The sequence below is a fragment of the Physeter macrocephalus genome, chromosome 18 (assembly GCF_002837175.3).
Source record: "Physeter macrocephalus isolate SW-GA chromosome 18, ASM283717v5, whole genome shotgun sequence".
NCBI classification, from domain to species: domain Eukaryota; kingdom Metazoa; phylum Chordata; class Mammalia; order Artiodactyla; family Physeteridae; genus Physeter; species Physeter macrocephalus.
Window position 1 is genome coordinate 48,661,941 of NC_041231.1, and position 19,819 is coordinate 48,681,759.

General features: G+C 39.3%; 1 protein-coding gene across 1 annotated transcript in view; it reads right to left on the reverse strand.

Annotated features, from left to right (window-relative positions):
• Positions 1-19,819, reverse strand: part of ULK4 (unc-51 like kinase 4) — a 591,889-nt gene that overhangs the window by 435,663 nt on the left and 136,407 nt on the right. Inside the window, exon 22 of the mRNA XM_024117044.3 lies at positions 6,205-6,332. Within this exon, the coding sequence (XP_023972812.1) occupies positions 6,205-6,332 (128 nt within the window). The remainder of the gene's footprint in view (positions 1-6,204; positions 6,333-19,819) is intronic.

The window sequence follows — 19,819 nt, forward strand, 5'->3', positions numbered from 1 at the left end:
CGCTGAGCCTGCGCGTCCGGAGCCTGTGCTCCGCAACGGGAGAGGCCGCAACAGTGAGAGGCCCGCGAACAGCGAAAAAAAAAACAAAAACAAAAAAACATTCACCTGGCTCTTAAATCTAAACCATAAAACAGGTACCTTCAGAGAAGAGGAGCTTTCATCCCTAGCCCTGCTCCCTATTTCCTTCCATTCCTTATAAAATGCCATTTTGTTCATTTTTAATTTATCCTTCTTTCTTTTTGAAAGTATTAATAAATGCATATATCTTTCCTGTTTTCTCCCTCCTTCTTATACAAAAGGAAGTATACTATAAGTACTGTTCTGCACCCTGCTTTTGTCAGGATAATTAATGTCTTGGAGGTCACTCCATGGCTGTGTATAGAGAGCCTCTGTTCATTCTCACAGCCGCAGAGGCCTCCACCATGGGCATTGCAGATGGAAGAATTCTAAAGATGTCCCTCTGACAAGATTCCCACCCCCCTGGCTATTCAAACACTAATCTAAGTACTACAGAGAAGGGAGTTTAAGGATGTAAAGTCCCAATTCAATTACCCTCGAATTAGGTAGGTTATCTGCATGAGCCTAACCCAATCAGCTGAAACCTTTAAAAGCGGAGTTTTCTACTGCTGGTAGCAGAAGAGTGAGGCCTAAGACATTTGAGTTGGGTGGAAAGGATTCAAGGTATAAAGAGTGCTCCTACTGGCCTCCAGGAAGAAAGCAAATCGTTCTGCTGTGGATTGTCAATGGAGAGGAAGTATGGCCTCTAGCCCCAGATGAAAAACAGCCAGGAAATGGGGACCTTGGTCCTACAGCTGCAAAGGAATGAACTCTGCCAGCAATCAGTGAGCTTGCAGAAGACCCCAGCCTCAGATGAGGATTGTAGCACCGGCCAGCACCTACACTTCAACCCTGTGAGATATGAGCAGAGGCTCTAGCTACAAAGAGTCTGGACTCCTGACCCACGGGAACCATCAGATTAATACACTGTGTGGTGTCTTAAACCATCGAGTCTGTGGTTATTTGTTACAGCAGGAAGAGATAACTAACACAAGGGTGAACACAATTCTCCAGCCAGTCTGCTGTTTAGAGTTTTCTACTGTAACAAATACTGCCTCATGCATGTGTCATTTCACTTCTTCGCTAAGAACAGATCATTGGACACTGTATCCTAGAAGTGAGATGGCTTGGACAAAGGGTAAAAATATGCCATTTTTCTAGATACTGCCAAATTCCTCTTCATAGTAGTTAAAATATTTTGCATTCCCACCAGCAATACACAACAGTGCCGGCCTCGCCACAGCCTCACCAACAGAATACATTGCAGACACTGCCAATGTACCGAGTGGGAAACAGTATTCAGTGTAGTTTCTCTTTTAGTGAAGACTAATGATGTGCTTTCCTCTTATAATAAGGAAGATTTAGCATTTACTCATAGGTTTAAGAGTCATCCTCGGGCTTCCCTGGTGGCACAGTGGTTAAGAATCCGCCTGCCAATGCAGGGGGACACGGGTTCGAGCCCTGGTCTGCGAAGATCCCACATGCCGCGGAGCAGCTAAGCCCATGCGCCACAACTACTGAGCCTGCGTTCTAGAGCCCGCGAGCCACAACTACTGAGTCCGCGAGCCACAACTACTGAAGCCCACACGCCTAGAGCCCGTGCTCTGCAGCAAGAGAAGCCACCGCAGTGAGAAGCCCGTGCACCGCAGGAAGAGTAGCCCCCACTCGCCGCAACTAGAGAAAGCCCGTGCACAGCAACGAAGACCCAATGCAGCCAAAAAAAAATGAACTAAAAAAAATATTAAAACAAAAAAAAGTCATCCTCATTCCTTTTTCCATGAACTGTCTGTTCATAACTTTAGTCTGTTTCTGCTGAGTTCCTTTTATCTGCTGGTGAGTTTTGGCTTCTGAGTTCCATGCTAGAGTTCCATGTTTCCTTAAATATCTGGTGATACTTGGTTGTCCATTTATATTTTAAGAGGATGCACTGAAGTACTGCTGGAATGTCTGTGTGCAAGAGCGGGGCTTATGACTGATGGGCTCCAATACAGGAATATCAGGCAAGGTTTCCCGAGCTATAGTAGGGGACACCCAAACGTCAGCCTCTGTGGGGCTTTTACTGGGGATGGATCAGCTTCCCTGAGATGAATCTCTAAACTCTGGTCAAGAGCATGCAAACTAGGCTGCCAAGAGCCTGCAAGCCAAGGAGGGGTAGAGGGCAGAAGTCCTCACCTTTGAGACTAAGCAGGCTTTTCTACGATCCTCATTAGAGGATCTCACAAAGCACCTCATCTCCCTCTGATCTGTCTCAAACCCCACATCTGCGGCCTTTCCGGTTCAAACCACCCAGAACACATCGCAAGTCTCCTGCTGCCGTGGAAGAGGCAGAATGTCCTGGATGTTCAGGGCTGGGAATCAAATCTCCATGCAAATTTCCATCAATCCTCCTATCTTGAGTCTCACCTCCCTCTCACCACTGCCTTCGAAGGTACCGTTACACCTCCCCTTCCCAACCTTTCAAGAGTTCTGCCAGACAGTGATCATGTCTCCTCCCAGCCTTTCCCTTTGCAGACATTAAAGGATCTCAGTTATCTCCATTCTGCTAAATCAGTGAACGTTCACTTGTCAGCTTTCCAGCTTACCAAAGACAAAGACAGGTGACAACGCTCATCTGCCTTAGCCATTTTTCCCTTTCCGTTTGTGGTTTTGTGACTTTTTAACTCCTTTAGTCGCAGTTTAATACAGCATCAGAAGGGGGCACGTTCAAGGAGAAGATGACTTCTGAGATTGCTTCAATTAGAAACCCTCCTCCATCTGTTCCTTTCCCCCTCCTGGAGTTCCTGGAACTCTGCAATGTGAGGCCTCTTGGACCCACACTCCATCTTTCTTATTGTTTCCACGTGCATTTCCCGTGTCTTTGTAAACAGCTCTGTGTGGGTCAATGTGTCCTTTCAAAGCACTAATGCCGTCCCCAGAAGAGGCCATTTTCTTTCCGTTCTTCTGCTGAATTTCAGAAAACTGCCTCTCCATAGAGTTTTCATTCCTTGTTTGTTAAGATTCTGCCGATTCCATTCGTTCCGCTTCAGTAAGAGCTGCCTGTTCTTGTCCTTCCTCCTTCAAGTACTTGCAGTGTCTCCTTCAGTGGACTGTGACCAATGCTTGCTTGCCCAAGACGTCCTCCCCACTGACTCGGACCTCATCAGGCTGGCTTGTAGCAAAGAAGCAGGCGAGGAGGGGGACCTGTTCTCTCCAAGTGCTGGCGAATGAGGTCATCTCCCTGCAGCCTCGCAGACTGGGGCACGCTGACCGCCAATTCGGTCCCGCTCCAGATCCCCTGGGGATGGGAGTGCTGGTCCCAACGACCACACACAGACAGCACCTGCATTTTGGACCCCACAGAAGCCCCAAGATCTGCTGTTTCCCCAGGCTCAGAGCACAGGGCGTCATCCCCGCCCCACAGCACAGGAAGAATGGGGCCCACTCTTACCTCTCTTGCAAGGCTAAGCCTTGCCTTCCAGGCACCCAACCCCTACACTCTCCAGAGACAGCACAGCGGAGGTCAGGGTGTGCATTCAGGCCACCATCTTCCCACCACGGTCAAAGTTTCTAAATATTCACTCAGGGACACAGAAATCACAGGAATTTCCTGGGAGGACCAAGCCTGTCCCGCTCAGGCCCTCATGGTCTAAGTGATTTAGTTCTTTTCAGTTAGACAGTTTCCGAGTTGGTGTTAGGAGGGGAGTTGAGATAGGATGATCAGAGTGGCTCTCAAAAGTAGTAACCAGTAGATTGAACAGAAACCTGAACGAGCTGAGGAAGCCAGCCACACACATATCTCGGGGAAGTGCACTGGGGACACAAGGAACCCCCGAAGGGAGTATAAACGGTTAGCGTGTGCAGAAAGCAACAAGAAGAACTTTGAGCTGGCGTGGAGAGGGTGCACGGAGGAGCTATAGAAGATAAGGGCTGAGTGGAGGGCAGGGGTGAGATGAAGTCGGGCAGAGCAGCCCACGGTCAGAGCCTGGGGTATTATTTCAGCACAACAGGAGAGGAGAGACCGAGCAGGGAAGAAACAAAAGCTGATTCACACTGGGTAAGAGACACTGCAGCTGCTACACGGAGACCAGACGGTGAGTCCAAGAAATGATGGAAGAATATCTGTTGAGAAACTCTATTTTTTGCCCTGGAGAAAAATGATAGTCAACACAAGGAGAGATGAGAGGCAGCAAAGCCAGCGATGAGGCCTTTACCGACAGACAAGAGCAACTTCTGCTTGCAGCCCTGATAACAGGATCAGTGCACACCCACCCACCTAAAACAAGCAACAAATAGACAAAAACATATGAGATGTCAGAATCAGGACACTGGGCATCAAACAACAAAGGACAGGGATCCCTGAGAGATGGGAACCGAAGGAGGCTTGTCAGGAGCTTCCCCATGACCTTCACCTAGTAGGGATTCACCTGCAATGCAATGACACGCTACAGGCAGGTATCAAGGAAGAATCTAACAGAAAACTACAAATGCCTTCCAAGTGATGAATATGCTCAATTAAAGTCATATGCCCATGGACTGATATTGATATGTGGCAGAACCTGTGTGAAAGGACATTTTCAAAGATAAGATACATAAAACTGCATTAGGGATCAGTGCCAAGAGGAACATCTGCAATCAGATTTGATCATGAGACTCTCACTTTGACCCCTAATTACACAAAATGTTCTCTCTGCCCCCACAAAAGCATTCTACGCTTCTCATTAGACCTATATTTCAAAAACTTATACTCAATTATTAGTAGTATGTATTTTTTTTAATTTTCTGGAAGTATAGTTAATTTACAGTGTTGTTAATTTCTGCTGCACAGCAAAGTGACTCAGTTATACATATATATATTCTTTTTCATATTCTTTTTCATTATGGTTTATCACAGGATATTGTATATAGTTCTCTGTCCTATACAGTAGGACCTAGTTGTTGATCCATCCTATATATAATAGTTTGCATCTGCTAATCCATCCCAGGGATGGATTGGGAGTAGTGTATTTTTTACTATGTCAATAAGAAAATTTGTGGATATTTCTTTTCTCTCTTGTAATAGAAGTACATACATAATATCCACAATTTTGCTTTTTTTTTTAACATCTTTATTGGAGTATAATTGCTTTACAATGGTGTGTTAGTTTCTGCTTTATAACAAAGTGAATCAGCTATACATATACATATATCCCCATATCTCCTCCCTCTTGCGTCTCCCTCCCACCCTCCCTATCCCACCCCTCTAGGTGGTCACAAAGCACCGAGCAGATCTCCCTGTGCTATGCGGATGCTTCCCACCAGCTAGCTATTTTACATTTGGTAGTGTATATATGTCCATGCCACTCTCTCACTTCATCCCAGCTTCCCCGTGTCCTCAGGTCCATTCTCTACGTCTGCGTCTTTATTCCTGTCCTGCTCCTAGGTTCTTCAGAACGATTTTTTTTCTTTTAGATTCCATATATATGTGTTAGCAGTTTTGCTTCTTGACCCATAAATCCTAAAACATTTACTCTCTGTTTCCAGGAGTAAGTTTTCTAGTTCCTAACCTAGATCCATCTCAGCAATTCTAGGATCTCCCCAGTATCCTACAATAAGTAAAAAGCCAGGTCGAGAAATAGGCGATAACCCATATGTTCAAGAGCATGGACCAGACAATTTCAAAAACGTTAATCGAGAAGCATCAAAGGATGAAGGGAACCTGAGGTGCATCAGGACAGCTTCTCCTTTTAGAGGAAGGAGGTGAGACCCAGAGACAGTGAGAGATCTGCCTAGTCGAGGACCAGTCCATGTACTCCTGATCCTCGCCCTGCCTCTTCCTCTGCTTTTCTAGGCTGCTCCTCTGGGCTTTCAGCTACTCATTCCAGAAGCTCACACAAATGAGAACTATGACCAAACCACCAGTCAAGAACATCTTGCAAAAATGTAAACCAGAACCAACTTTAACACCCTGCCTTGGACTGTACTCAGATCTAGGAAACTCCAAGCACTTCCCAACACCCTGCTTCAGTGTTTCCAAGCTGAGGTGACAAGTGAAACATTAAACCCTTGGAAAAAATCTAGAAAAAAAATTTTGAATACCAGGTACATAGGGGCCAAGAAATACTACTAATAAAACTAATAAACAGGGGGTCAAATTGAAGTCATTGATGAAACTGTCAGAGAAAATCTTACCGTGCTTGGCAGCTGAGCAGCAGCATCTCGTGGTTATGAATCAAAATATACAGAAGAACCAGGAAGGATTTTGCTCTGATGGATGTCGAGGGGCTGTCCAGTAAACGGATAATTGTAGAGACAAAATCCTGTGGGAGACATTAGAATATTTTTTGAGAAAACATGAAATAAATAGAGCAGTCAACTCTGAGGGTCAATAGACTGTAATAACCAAACAGATAGCAGAAAATAAAATAATATCAGCTATTGCTTTTGCATTTTTAATTTGTGCTGCTCCCTATACCAAGTTATTAATATGTATGATCTCATTTAAACCTGAAAAGAAGCTATGAAGAGTTGATAATATTATCCCTAATTTAAAGAGAAAAAGGAATCTTGAAAATTTAAGCACTTTGCCCCAATTCACAAAATTGAATTCAAATCCAGGCCAGGCAGATGACAAAGCCTGCTTCTTAACCCCTCCATCACACAACTAGAAGCGTAGCAATAAATAACTAGAACTGAAAGTCACAACTGCATGGAGGCATGAACTTCTGAGCAAACCTGCACACACAGAGATCACGTCTCTAGTCTACACAGCTGAGGTCCTACAGACATAAAATAAAAACAATAGCCAGTATGGGACACAAAAGAAAAACCTACATTTCTATAACATTCTTTAATTAAAGGTTTACTACAACACAGAGGAGTAAGTGTTGACAAGTATTAGTATCATTTTCTCTTCTAACAGACAGCTTTGTACATCACTTCAGGTGCCTATTGATATGCAAAAAAATGGAATACACACACACAGCGTTAATGAATGTAAGTAGGCAGAAATATGGAATCGTATTGTTAGCAAGATGGCTACAGAGAGCAGGAACGTTAAGTTCCCTAGAGTCCTTGACAGAGGTAAGCACCTAGCAGTGACACTGTGTGTCCAACGTAGATGTAAACAGCTCAATTTTTTGCCGAAGTTCTTTTACAATGAGTGCTATGTTGTCAGGCAGGAAGAGTTTACACAGCCAGGTATATGCTTCTATTTAAGGATGGAGATATATCTATACATCTATAAAACTATTTATCTGTATCTCTACATCAGGCTCACCTAGATCCTGAACCAAATTAACTAATTCATCAATTGGAGTAAAAAACAATCAACACCAAGGTGCCTTTGAGTAATAGATCTGTTTCCACCTTTCCAGTCAACAGTAGAAAGCCCATTTCCCCACAGTCAACTCCCAGTTCTAATTTATACACTACAGTCCAAGGACCAAAACCACAAATCTGTTTCCCACACATCCACGTGCCTAATTCCAAAACCATTCAAATACCCACTAGCCATGGACTTAAAAACTGTTCCAGATTATAGAAGACTAGAGAGTCATGATAACTGACTGCAATTCACGATGTGGAAGTTTTGTTTCACGTCAAAGAACATTACTAGGACAACTGCAAAATCTGAATACAGTCCAGATTAGCAATTTATGTTAAATAAATGTTAGCTTCTTGAGTTTTAAATTGATGGCTTTTCTTTTTTAGGGAATATTCAGTGAAGTAATTAGAGGTAAAGGAGCATCATCAGGTCTGTGACCTCATCTCAAATGGATAGGAACACACACACACACACACACACACACACACACACACTCTCTCACTCACTCACATGGTAAAAGATAGAAACTATAAAGCAAATGAGGTAAAACATTAACATCTGGTGAATGTGCGTACAGGATATAGCGCAATTCTTTGTATTGCACATCCAACACTAAACTCGGCACCTACCCTAAGCGTGATAATCCTACTATGAGGGTCATCAATTCAGTAGCCAAACTAAGAAATCTGAGCACCCTCCTTGACTCTTCCTTCCCCTCTCAGGTGTCCAACTGATACCCAATTTCTATGAGAACAAAACTCATGCTGTCATTGCCCTATTTCAATGCATCCTTATATCTTTCTTGAATTACTGTAGCAGGCATTGTCTAACTTTGCTTTCTTCCATCTATTCTACAAGTTGCAGCCACAGTGATCTTCCATAAGAGCAAATACATTATTCGCCTATAAAATATCCTCAGCAGTTGCTAAAACACTTGAGAGAAGCTAAAATCCCTTATCACGGCATAAAAGGCCCTTCATGATCTGGCTTTTTATTACCTTTCCAAAATCACTTATCGTACTATCACTTCTCTCATATACTCCCAACAGTCACCATGAGGAAATAAACCAAGGAAGAGGAGAAAAGGAAAGAGGCAAAGGGAATCCCAGGATGATTCCAGGGTGATAGCTACTATAACCAGGTACAGAGGCTGCCTATTCATAACAGAGTTGGTCAGAAGGCTCCAGGAGAGATCTCTTTAAGGAGAAAAAATTGACAGAATACCTGATGCATCTGAATGCAATTTGAAAACAAAAAGTGATGTAATAAAAGTTTGCTAAATGTTGATCTAACCAAAATTAATGCACTGAGTCACGTGTGGTGGTTCTGTCCTACTTGAAAATAAGCCCTAGACAAATCTAAGATTTAAAAAATAAACACCAAATGATTAAAAGATCTAGAAGATGCCATGGAAGATACAGATACATATTTATACATATTTAAAATCTCAGATTTGAGAAAATGTTCATAAATAATGTATTAGAAAGGAAGAAAAAAAGCATGAGAAATGTGAATACCAAAAAATGTTAAATCCTATATGGAAATAAAACATTATAAATGAACAAAAAAGAACTGCATAAACCAGGTAAGATAACTGTAGCACATTTTATGGATAAATTGCTAATTTCTTGATATATAAATATCACTAACAACAACACAAAAAGAACTAAGGGAAATAAAAAAAACTAAGAGCCCTAGTAACAACTGAAACCTCTAACCTCTTCTACATGGAACATCATCCCAGAATAATTTAAGACATTTCAAAATGTACAGAACACAGGACGCAAGTTTCATATAAAGCTATTCTAAGAAGCCAACAAAAAGTGAGAATTAAAGTACTTCAGCCAATGAAGAGTCTCCAACTCCACCCAAGCAAAACAAAAAAATGAAGCAGAGGTAATCTGTAATATAACAGCTCAATCAGAAGGAAGTATCATTAAACAAGCATTTATAGACATAAAAAAGGTCCAAAACAGTTAGTTATACAAGAAAAGAAAGTATAGACACCATGCCTTAGGAACACAGATGCAAAAAATACTCAAAAAAATATAAGTTGAATCCAGCAATATATTAAAAGTATAATACATTACACTCAAGTGGGATTTATCCCAGGAATTCAAGACTGGTTCGATATGTGAAAATCAATCACCATATTAATAGATTAAAAAAGGAAAACCACACAATCACATCAGTTGATAACAAAAAAGCATCTGACAAAATTCAATATCCACTCATGATAAAATCTCTCACCAAACTAGGAATAGAAGGGAACTTCCCCCATCTCAAAAACATCTAGAAAAAAACCTACAGCTAACTACTAAATGTTCAAAGACTTGATGCTTCCTCCCACCCTGAAACTGGGAATTAAGCAAGGCTGTCCCATCATTCATAATTCAATATTTTGCTGAAAGTCATAGGCAGTGTACAATAAGGACAGAAAAGTAAAAGGTATTCATATTGGAATGGAAGAAATAGTCTCAGATATCAAGACAATATAGAAAAGCCCAAATAATCTACAAAAAAAAAAAACTTCTGAACTAATAAGTGAGTTTTAGCAAGATCTGATATATTTGTATACACTGGAATTTGTACATCCCAGTCGTAATGAAATGGAAAACAATTTTTTTAAAAATAGCTACAACAACAAAAACAAAAGAAATATAGGTATAAACCTAAAAAAACATGCCAAGAATCTGTACACGGTAAACTACAAAACAGTAAGAAAAACATTTTTAAGATATAAATAAAAGATATTTTCTGTTCATGTATTAAAAGACTCAAGATAGTTAATATATATATCAATTCTCCCCAAACTGACTCACAGATTTAATGCAATTCCAATCAAAATCCCAGCAGGATTTTTAGTAGATACAGACAAGCTAATTGTAAAATTTATATGTAAAGGCAAAGCAACTAGCATAAGCACAACGATTTGGGGGGAAAAAAGATGGGAGAATCACACAATGGTTTTAAGACATTTTAAAAACTACAGTAATCAAAACAATGTGGTATTGACAAAATGACAGACACACAGACTAAGGGGAAACAGTAGAGAGTTCAGAAATATTATAGTCAATTGGTTTATGACAAAAGTACAAAGGCAATTTTGGAAAAAAGTTTTTGCTATAAACAACTGGATATCCACATGCAAAAAAATAAACTTCAACTAACACCTTGCACCATATACAAAAACTAACCCCAAATGGATCATAGAACTGAAAGTAAAATGTAAAACCACAAAATCTTAAAAAGAAACAGAGAAGAAAATCTTCATGACCTTAGGTTAGGAAGAATTCTTAGACATAAACCAAAATCGCAATCCATAAAAGAAATAATTGATGAACTCAACTTCATCAAACTTAGAATGTCTCCTCTGGAGAGAACACTGTAAGAAAAGATAAGCCACATACTAGGAGAAAGTATTTGTTACCAGAATATATAAAAACTCTTAAAACTCAACATTAAGAAAAGTATTTTTCAAGGACAAAATATTTAAACAGACATTTCACCAAAGAATGTACACAGATGCCAAATAAACACATGAAAGGATGTTCAATATCATAATCATTACAGTAACACAAATTAAGATCACAAGACACCACATTTATTAGAATGACTAAACTTAAAAATGACAAGTATGCGGAGCAACTAGAATTCTACATACATTGCTTGTGGGAACGCAAAATGGCACAATCATTCTGGAAAATAGTTTGGCAGTTTCATAAAAATGTTAAACACAGGGACTTCCCTGGTGGCGCAGTGGTTAAGAACCTGCCTGACAATGCAGGGGACACGGGTTCGAGCCCTGGTCTGGGAAATCCCACATGCCACGGAGCAACCAAGCCCGTGCACCACAACTACTGAGCCTGCGCTCTAGAGCCCGCGAGCCACAACTACTGAGCCCGCGTGCCACAACCACTGAAGCCTGTGTGCCTAGAGCCCATGCTTTGTGATGAGAAGCCACTGCAATCAGAAGCCCATGCACTGCAACAAAGAGTAGCCCCCACTCACTGCAGCGAGACAAAGCTGCGTGCAGCAACAAAGACCCAACGCAGCCAAAAAAAAAAAAGTTAAACACATATCTATCATATATGCCCCAGCCACTGCATTATCATTTCACTTAATGAAAACTTATGTTCACAGAAAAATCTACATGTAAAAGTTGATAGCAACATTACTCCTAAGAGTCCAAAATTGGTAACAATCCTTAAGTCCCTGAACGGGTACATGGATAAATAAACTGTGGTATATCCACAAAAAGGAATAGTACTCAGCAATCAAAAGGAATGAACTAATGGTACACACAACAATACAGAGGAATCTCAACTGCATGATGTTAAGTAAAAGAAACCAGTCTCAAGGATTACATACTATAGGATCCCACTTATATAACATTCTGGAAAAGGTAAAACCATACGGGCATCACTGAATGCCAGGGACTGGGATGGGACATGGTGTACCTAAAAAAGGGAGCAGCACAAGGTCATTCTTTGGGATGTTGGAATTGTTCTGTATTCTTCTTGTGGTGGTGACAAGAGTCTATGCATGTGTTAATCCTCGTACAACTACACTCCAAAAAACATGAATTGCATTGTGTATAAATTTTATATATAAATCAATACATATACAAACACAATCAGGCAAATTCAAGCAAAAACAAAAGCAGAAAGTTTGTTCCTGATATACAAAGAATTACATAATGATTTTTCCTGATATATAGGATAGAATTTAGGCCAAAAAGAAGTAAACAACAAACAACACTTTTTAATACCAAAGGCCACCATTCACAACACATACACAACAGTACTGAATACAGTAATGAAGGTTATGCCTTACATAGTATAGTGAACACCTTTAAAAAGTGAAGACTACAGGAGATGGAAGAAGGAATAGAAGACTTAATCACACTACTCTCAGTCCAAGACTGTCATGAGAACAAAAAATAACTAAGGATATAGAAGACCTAAATAACATAAGTAAAAGATTAGATATTATGGATATGTATTAAAATTTAGACTCAAATAATAGAAAATGTACCTTTTTCTTAAATATGAAATGTTCCTTTAAGGTACCTACATAATAGGTGATAAAGAAAACCTTAATAGAATCCATAAAGTAAAAAATAATAACTGTAATGATCACAGTGCTGTAGAAGTAGAAAGTAATAAAAAAAAATCAATAATCCAAAAGGCCCTTCTACCCGGAAAATTTTAAAACACTATTAAACAATCCTTGAGTAAAGGAAAAATGCAAACCAAGATTGTAGAATTAAAAAAAAAATAATAGTAAAAACACTATATATAAGAATCTATGGGATACAATTAAAGCAGTCATCAGAAGAAAATGTGACCTGCAAATACATTTGTATTTGAAAATGTAAGAAGTGTGTGAACTAAATTGCCAACACGAAAAGCTGAAAAAAGAACAAGGTAAAGCAAAATGAAGCAAAGGGAGAAAATAAAGATGCAAGCAGAAACTGACAAGGTAAAAGGAAAAAAAGGGAAATGATAAATCAAAATGCTGCCTTTGAAAAATATCAACAAAATAGATAAAGCACTCACTAAATTAATCAAGAAAAAGGGGAGACAGCAAAGATACACAAAAAGAAAAATTACTACTGCCTGACCTCAATTTAATGGTGTGAAAGTCAGCTATGTTATGTATAGAAGTAGTTCATAATTTATTGCTGTATAATATTCCATGGTGTGAACACAGAAAAATGTATATACCCATTTTACTCTTGGACATTTGGGTTGTTTGGAGTTTGGAACCACAATGAGTAAAGCTGTTATGGACATTCTTACACATGTCTTTTTGTAAACACATAAATATGTATTCTGATTAAGGAGGACAAAAATACAGAACAATTTAAGAAAGAACTTAAAAGAAAAATGTATGATTTACACAAAGAAAACTATAGATTGTTATGGAGCAATAAGAAAACACTGGAAAAAATGAAGCAACAGCTTAATATAGTGTTAAAGAACTTGTAAGCTGGAGTCAAGAAACCTGAGTGCGAGTGCAACAGTGCTTGACAGAATAGCATGTCGGAGATGATTACATACTCACATTTCATAGGCTTGATATAATGACTGAAGGCATTTGTCCAACTAGATACTAGAAAATATCATAAAGCATAAAGCTGCAAGAATTCCATTTTTGAAATTTGTATGGAAAATACAAATAAAACAAAAGAAAGAGCAAAACATTCACAAGTATATTTAAGACTTCAGCAAATAAAAAAGATAAAGGACAGACTATTCATCTAATGATATCCTTACTTTACTACCTTTACGAGAAAGACTCAACAGGTTGTGAAAATTTTAAATAACGGGGGAAGACAAACTTATGATAATATACATCTGTCAAAATAAATATGCAACCTTGGAAAAATTATTTGAAATATTTGAAACTTTTTACAAAGAATCAATATCTTTAGGTATAAATAACTTTTACCAATATAACTTTTATGAACACTCTAATGTAAAAAATTACAGAAACAAGCAAACGACTAATAAAAGAATTCTAAACTGCCTACAAGCAAATAAATTATGCACCCTCACTAGTAGGCAAAGAAATGCAAATTGAGGAAGAATAAGAATCTGTTTTAAAACAAAGCAGACTAGCAAAGATGAGCTGGCATGGTCATGGGTAAATGGATAAATCTCAAATATAGCTCATATGAGAGTAAGTGTTCAACCTTTCCTCTAGCTGGTAGGAAAGTGAGTTGTTACTTCTCCGAAGCCTTAAAAATGTTATTTTCTTCTGACACAGTTGTTGTATCTCAAGAATTTTAGCCTAACCAAGTGATGAACAAAAGAGCTTTGAGAAGAATGCTCATGGTAGTACTGTTTATAAGACAAACAAAAATAGAAACCACCTTAACATCCCCAAATAGGGAATTTGTTAAATCCTAATTGTAGCAAAGATTGCATCTACCCATATCCAGTTTTACCTTCTTTCATTACAAACACTAATGATGCATGTGGGGAGGGCAGGTGGAGTAGGAAAGGGAAGTCACGGAAGTGACACTACATGATTTCCAAAGCCAGCTTTAAAAGGCCATGCGGCTTCTGCCTGGCTCTCTTGGAACACTCTCTCTTGGAACCCAGCCACTACGCTGTGAGGAAGCCCGACCAGCCTTTAGGGGGCCATGTGGAAAGCAACTGAGGCTCCCAGCCCACAGCCCACTAGGGTTCCCAGGGAACAGCGAGCACCAACTTTCCAGTCATCTCAGTGAGCCTTCTGGAGAGTTTATTCTCTAGCTCCCACTCAATCTCTCCCGACCTTGCCCAAATTACAGATTGGAGAGCAAAATAAATTACTGCTCTTGTTTAAGCCACTACATTTTGAAGTAGTAACACAGCAAAAGTGAAATATAGCTTAAGCATCTAACGAAAGAGGAAATTTTTCCAGGCACAACAAAACTTTCGTACAGCAACGGTCATAATTTTAAAAACACAGACATGTCACTAAGAAGTGATGATAAGGTCTACTGTATTTCTTTTTTTTTTTTTTTTTTTTTTTTGTGGTACGTGTGCCTCTCTCTGTTGTGACCTCTCCCATTGCGGAGCACAGGGTCTGGACGCGCAGGCTCAGTGGCCATGGCTCACGGGCCCAGCCGCTCCGCGGCACGTGGGATCTTCCCGGACCGGGGCACGAACCCGTGTCCCCTGCATCAGCAGGCGGATTCTCAACCACTGTGCCACCAGGGAAGCCCCTGTATTTCTTATTGATGGAGTGTTATGCAGCCATTACTAACAATCTGGCAAAACTAAAATAATGCCTATTATTTTGAGTGAAACAAACTAGACAAACTGCAGCAAATACCCAAAGATAAAAGAAACTGCATACAAGATTTGTTTCTAACATAGTAATTCCAAGTCCCTTAGAAGATACAATATATGACAGACTCTAATTTTGGATCTAAACCTACAAGCATCTTGTGCCCTAAATAAATTCTCATTTAGTCATTTCAGAAAAACTAAATGAACAGCACTGACTGACTCCCTAAAACTAACTGCCCAGGGCACCATATTTAATCTTAAGCAACATGCACCAGACCTCTAGAACAGTAATCTTAATCTTACAACACTGAGGAGGGAAGATTACAGGCTGCAAGCAAAAACTAGTGCCAAGGATGAATAATCAAAGCTACTTTAGAGAACCAAAAGTGACCTCGGGTCTCTTCAGTTTGCAATCCACTATGTATTCAGCTTTGATTTAAATTCATCTTGCCATTTGGCTCAACATAACTAAATTTTACACGTGGAGGAAAAAAAAGCAGAAGCTGTTTAGGTCTATAGTCCAAACCACAGAACAACGAATTCATGTCCAACGTTCAAATGGTTCTTGGCAGTAATTTCAGAACAGACATACCTACATAATTTAAAGACAGTGTGATGAAATGTTCATGATGTCAGGAACTGGTCGAAATATATGAAGTCTCCATCACAAAGAAAATGATATCTTGATCAAAAGTAAGCAAAAGGATAAAAACCCCTCCAGTACATATCATAAGGACAAAATTATGAGATAAATAAAAAATAATGATGATGCAGAGAACGTCCAAGTTATTTATTTCTCAAGAGGTAAAACTGATCTGTTTCAATCAACTGTCACAGGTGAAAATCAATTAGCACAGCCTGGCCATCAAATGATAATAGCCTCAAAAAAAAAAATTATGTGGATAATACACTGACACGATTTTCCCATTTAATGTTGATGGAAGTGAAAAATGTACTGATTAAATCTAAAATTGTTTTTGGTTTACACTTTCCTTAAAGAAGTTTAGCCAAGTAGCTTAGTAAAATGTTTCTTACAGAACACACTTATTAACGTAGACAAAAAAATGTCAATACAAACTCATGTTATTAATATGCATAAACTAATTACCATATTTTAAATTAGCAACCATTGAGTCAGGATGCCTAGTGACTTTGTGAGAAAAAAAGTGAGCTGACTTAGCTTTCAAATTTTTCAAAGTTTTATATGCATGAAATTTCATAGTGATCTTCCATAGTACTTCCAAACAACATAAGCAATCTGCACCTTCTGGCTTATTATTAATCACTGTTGTGCTACTTGGTCAAAACATGAAACCTGAAGCAACAGCATCAGTCAAACTAGACTGCTAAAATAAAAATGGACAGCAGCTCCTGTCAAAATTAGCAAGTAAGACAAAAATTAGAAAGGCAGTATCCGTAGTAACACCCAGAAGGAAATCATCTTACCAACGAGCATGAACAAATCCACCTGTGAAACACGGTATGACTTTAAAAATAATGTTTAAATTGTTAAGTGACCCCAAAGCATATGAAGTGCAATGTATGCATCACTGATTATGCAGTTACAAAGTACATTCAAGGTCACATACCTCAAAAAAAAAAAAAAATAACTGAGGCAGATGTCTGAATCCATGTAACTTGTAAACAAGTTGAGGTGAGTATACGACGCTCAATTAATTGAAATACAGCAGAGTAGGGTTCCCGGGGTTTTATATATTTTCTATTTTCTAACATCAAGAATCGGGCACTGGGTTGTTTTGTTTATAATTTTAATTTTTATTTATTTATTTATTTATTTTTGGTTGCATTGGGTCTTCGTTGCTGCACGGCTTTCTCTAGTTGCAATGATCGGGGGGCTACTCTTCGTTGCGGTGCGTGGGCTTCTCGCTGTGGTGGCTTCTCTTGTTGCAGAGCTCGGGCTCTAGGTGCACAGGCGTCAGTAGTTGCGGCTCGCGGGCTCTAGAGCACAGGCTCAGTAGTTGTGGCACACAGGCTTAGTCACTCTGCGGCATGTGGGATCTTCCCAGACCAGGGATCGAACCCATGTGCCCTGCATTGTGGATTCTTAACCACTGCGCCACCAGGGAAGTCCCACATTACTTGGTCTTCTTAACTTATTCAAACATTTCTTGCTTGTGTAAAGATCATTCTCTGACAGATTCCTCAGGAAGAGCTCGTGGGAACTGATCTCTTCCATGTTCATACATCTACCTGTGGTCTCTGTAACAGAACACCCAAGATATTGAATATAAAATCCTTGCTGAGAGACTCTGGGAGGAGCAACTAAGATAGTGCTTAATTTTACTTAAAAGTTTATCCTAAAGGAATAATTACAGATGTCCATGTGAAAGGATTTAGCCATAAGAATGTTCTCCCTTGGCAAAAAAAAATGAAATTTTAAAATGTGCAGTAGTGAACTGATGGAATGCATTGGGATGCCTTCACATGATGGAACGTCATAACACTTTAAAAACAATATTGAAGAGTTATACTGAGTTAGACACACACTCCCAACATCACTGAATAGGAAAAATATGAACAAACAGTATACAACTGATCCAATTACTGTAAAAAGATTCTAATAGCATGTGTATGTGGCAGCAGGGAGAAGGAAATTCGTGAATGTCTGTGTATGTGTACACATATATGCACGATAAATATGAATTTGAAAGATATATATCGAAATTTTTGAAGAGATTATTTTGGGATGGTTAAGCAGTTTATTTTAGTCTTCTGTATCCTATATCTCATATATTCTGGATTTTCAATACTAAACTAAAATTCATAAAAGTTATAAACATAATCTGATAAAAACAAATTAAAATGGCATTAGCTACTTTAAGTTTCTAGATATTATAATTAAGGGAAATTGCAATGACCTCAGTCCAATACCTGTCTTCCTAGTAAAACAGCAGGAAACACCTTTATGCACTTCCAAACTCCTCCAGCCCCAGATCTTCAAGATCGAATATTTGTAGGACACATTAATAAGCTTGGAAGAATGAGAAAAATAAAACTACAAAGTAAACCAGGAATTTTTTTTAAAAACTCAGTTTACAGGGCAAAGTTTAGTAAATAAACTCACACCTAACTTAACAAGGTTTACTCTTATGCCTCGTCAGGCCTTCCAGAAGCTTCTTGCTGAGAGTCATTCAAGTATCTGAATTGTGAAAAGGTTATCAATTCCCTACATCTAGTGATGATGCAAGAATTACTTACAAAGTACCATCTACCACGGGTTCAGAAAGTATCCTTTTAAGAGTTCATTTGTTTCTTCTTTTTTGAAAACAGGGTAGAAAAACAGTTTGTCACTTTTTGTTTTGCCCAATTTTCCTATTTACTTGAATATGCAGAACACATGATTTGTAACTCAAGAGAGTTCCCTTGTCACCATGGCTGTGAACACTTTTCACAACATCACAAGTAAATGGTACTCTCATGATCTACCTTTCTAGAGAACAATTTAGCATTGTTTATGCACAGCCTTCTAAGTGTGCATAACACCTGTGGTAATCTACTAGCAGCAGACACAAAGTTGTATGTAAACAGGATGCTCACTGCATCAGGGTGAGGGCAAACCAAAAAGTCAGAGGCAAAAAGGTCAACAGTGGGAGAAGGGTTAAATTACCATAGTGGCACAAATTGAAAACTTATATAGCAATTTTTTTAATGTTCTTACAGTATATTTAATGATGTATTCATGAAAATGATAAATCGACACATTTTTATCGTAATTTTATAAATGTATGCATAAAATTCATAGACATATGGACCAAAGACTAAAAAGAGATAAACCCACATGGCAACGGTAATTAGCTCTGGGTAGCGAGATTACAGTCGATTTTGTTTTCTTCTTTAGGTTCTTCTAAATTTTCTGCAGTAAATAGTAATTTCTCTTATTTAAAAGGAATGGCATGGGCCTCTTTTGGGGACTGAATTTCAACAACAAAAAAATATCACCATATAGAGGCATCAATCCCCCAAAAAGAACAGGTGCAGTTCTTTCTCCCTGTCCAGCAGGAAGCAGTAAGCCTGGTATTTGCTCCTGGGTCCCTTCCTCTTCCACTCATTTTAGCCCATTAACAACCAAGCACTTGAAAAAAACACAATTAGCAATAATACTAAGATTGGTAAACCTGCCCCTAAAACACACACCTATATACAAATATTTGTACTTTTCTTTAAGTAAAAATAAAACAATGGCCATTGTGTCAAAACCCCTAAGGAAGGCCAGTGTGACAGCCGTACATGAGCCGGGTCTTCTTCCTCCTGCCCAGCCTCTTTCTATGTCCCCTCCTCACTGCTCACTGCATTCAGCACTGCTGGCCTTCCTTCTCCTCCCGGGTCTCCCCATGACCCCTCACACTTCAGGGAAGCTGAACTACAAAGTTCTTCCTGCAGAGGTTCACACAGCACACTCCTTCTTGTCACTGAGGGCTCAGCTGGAACATCACCTCCTCAGAGAGGCCCTCCCTGACTTCCCTCCCAGCAAATGGTGTCTGCCTCCAATCCCTGCACACTTCCCCTTGCAAGACACTCTATCAACATCATCCTGTGTAATGCTCTTCAGAGCACTAACACTATCCGAAATAATTCTGTTTCCTTGTTTATTGCCTGGCCTGAGCATCAGCTTTAGCATTTATAAACTCCATGAACTTGACAAAACCACTCAACACACTAAGTCTCATTTGAG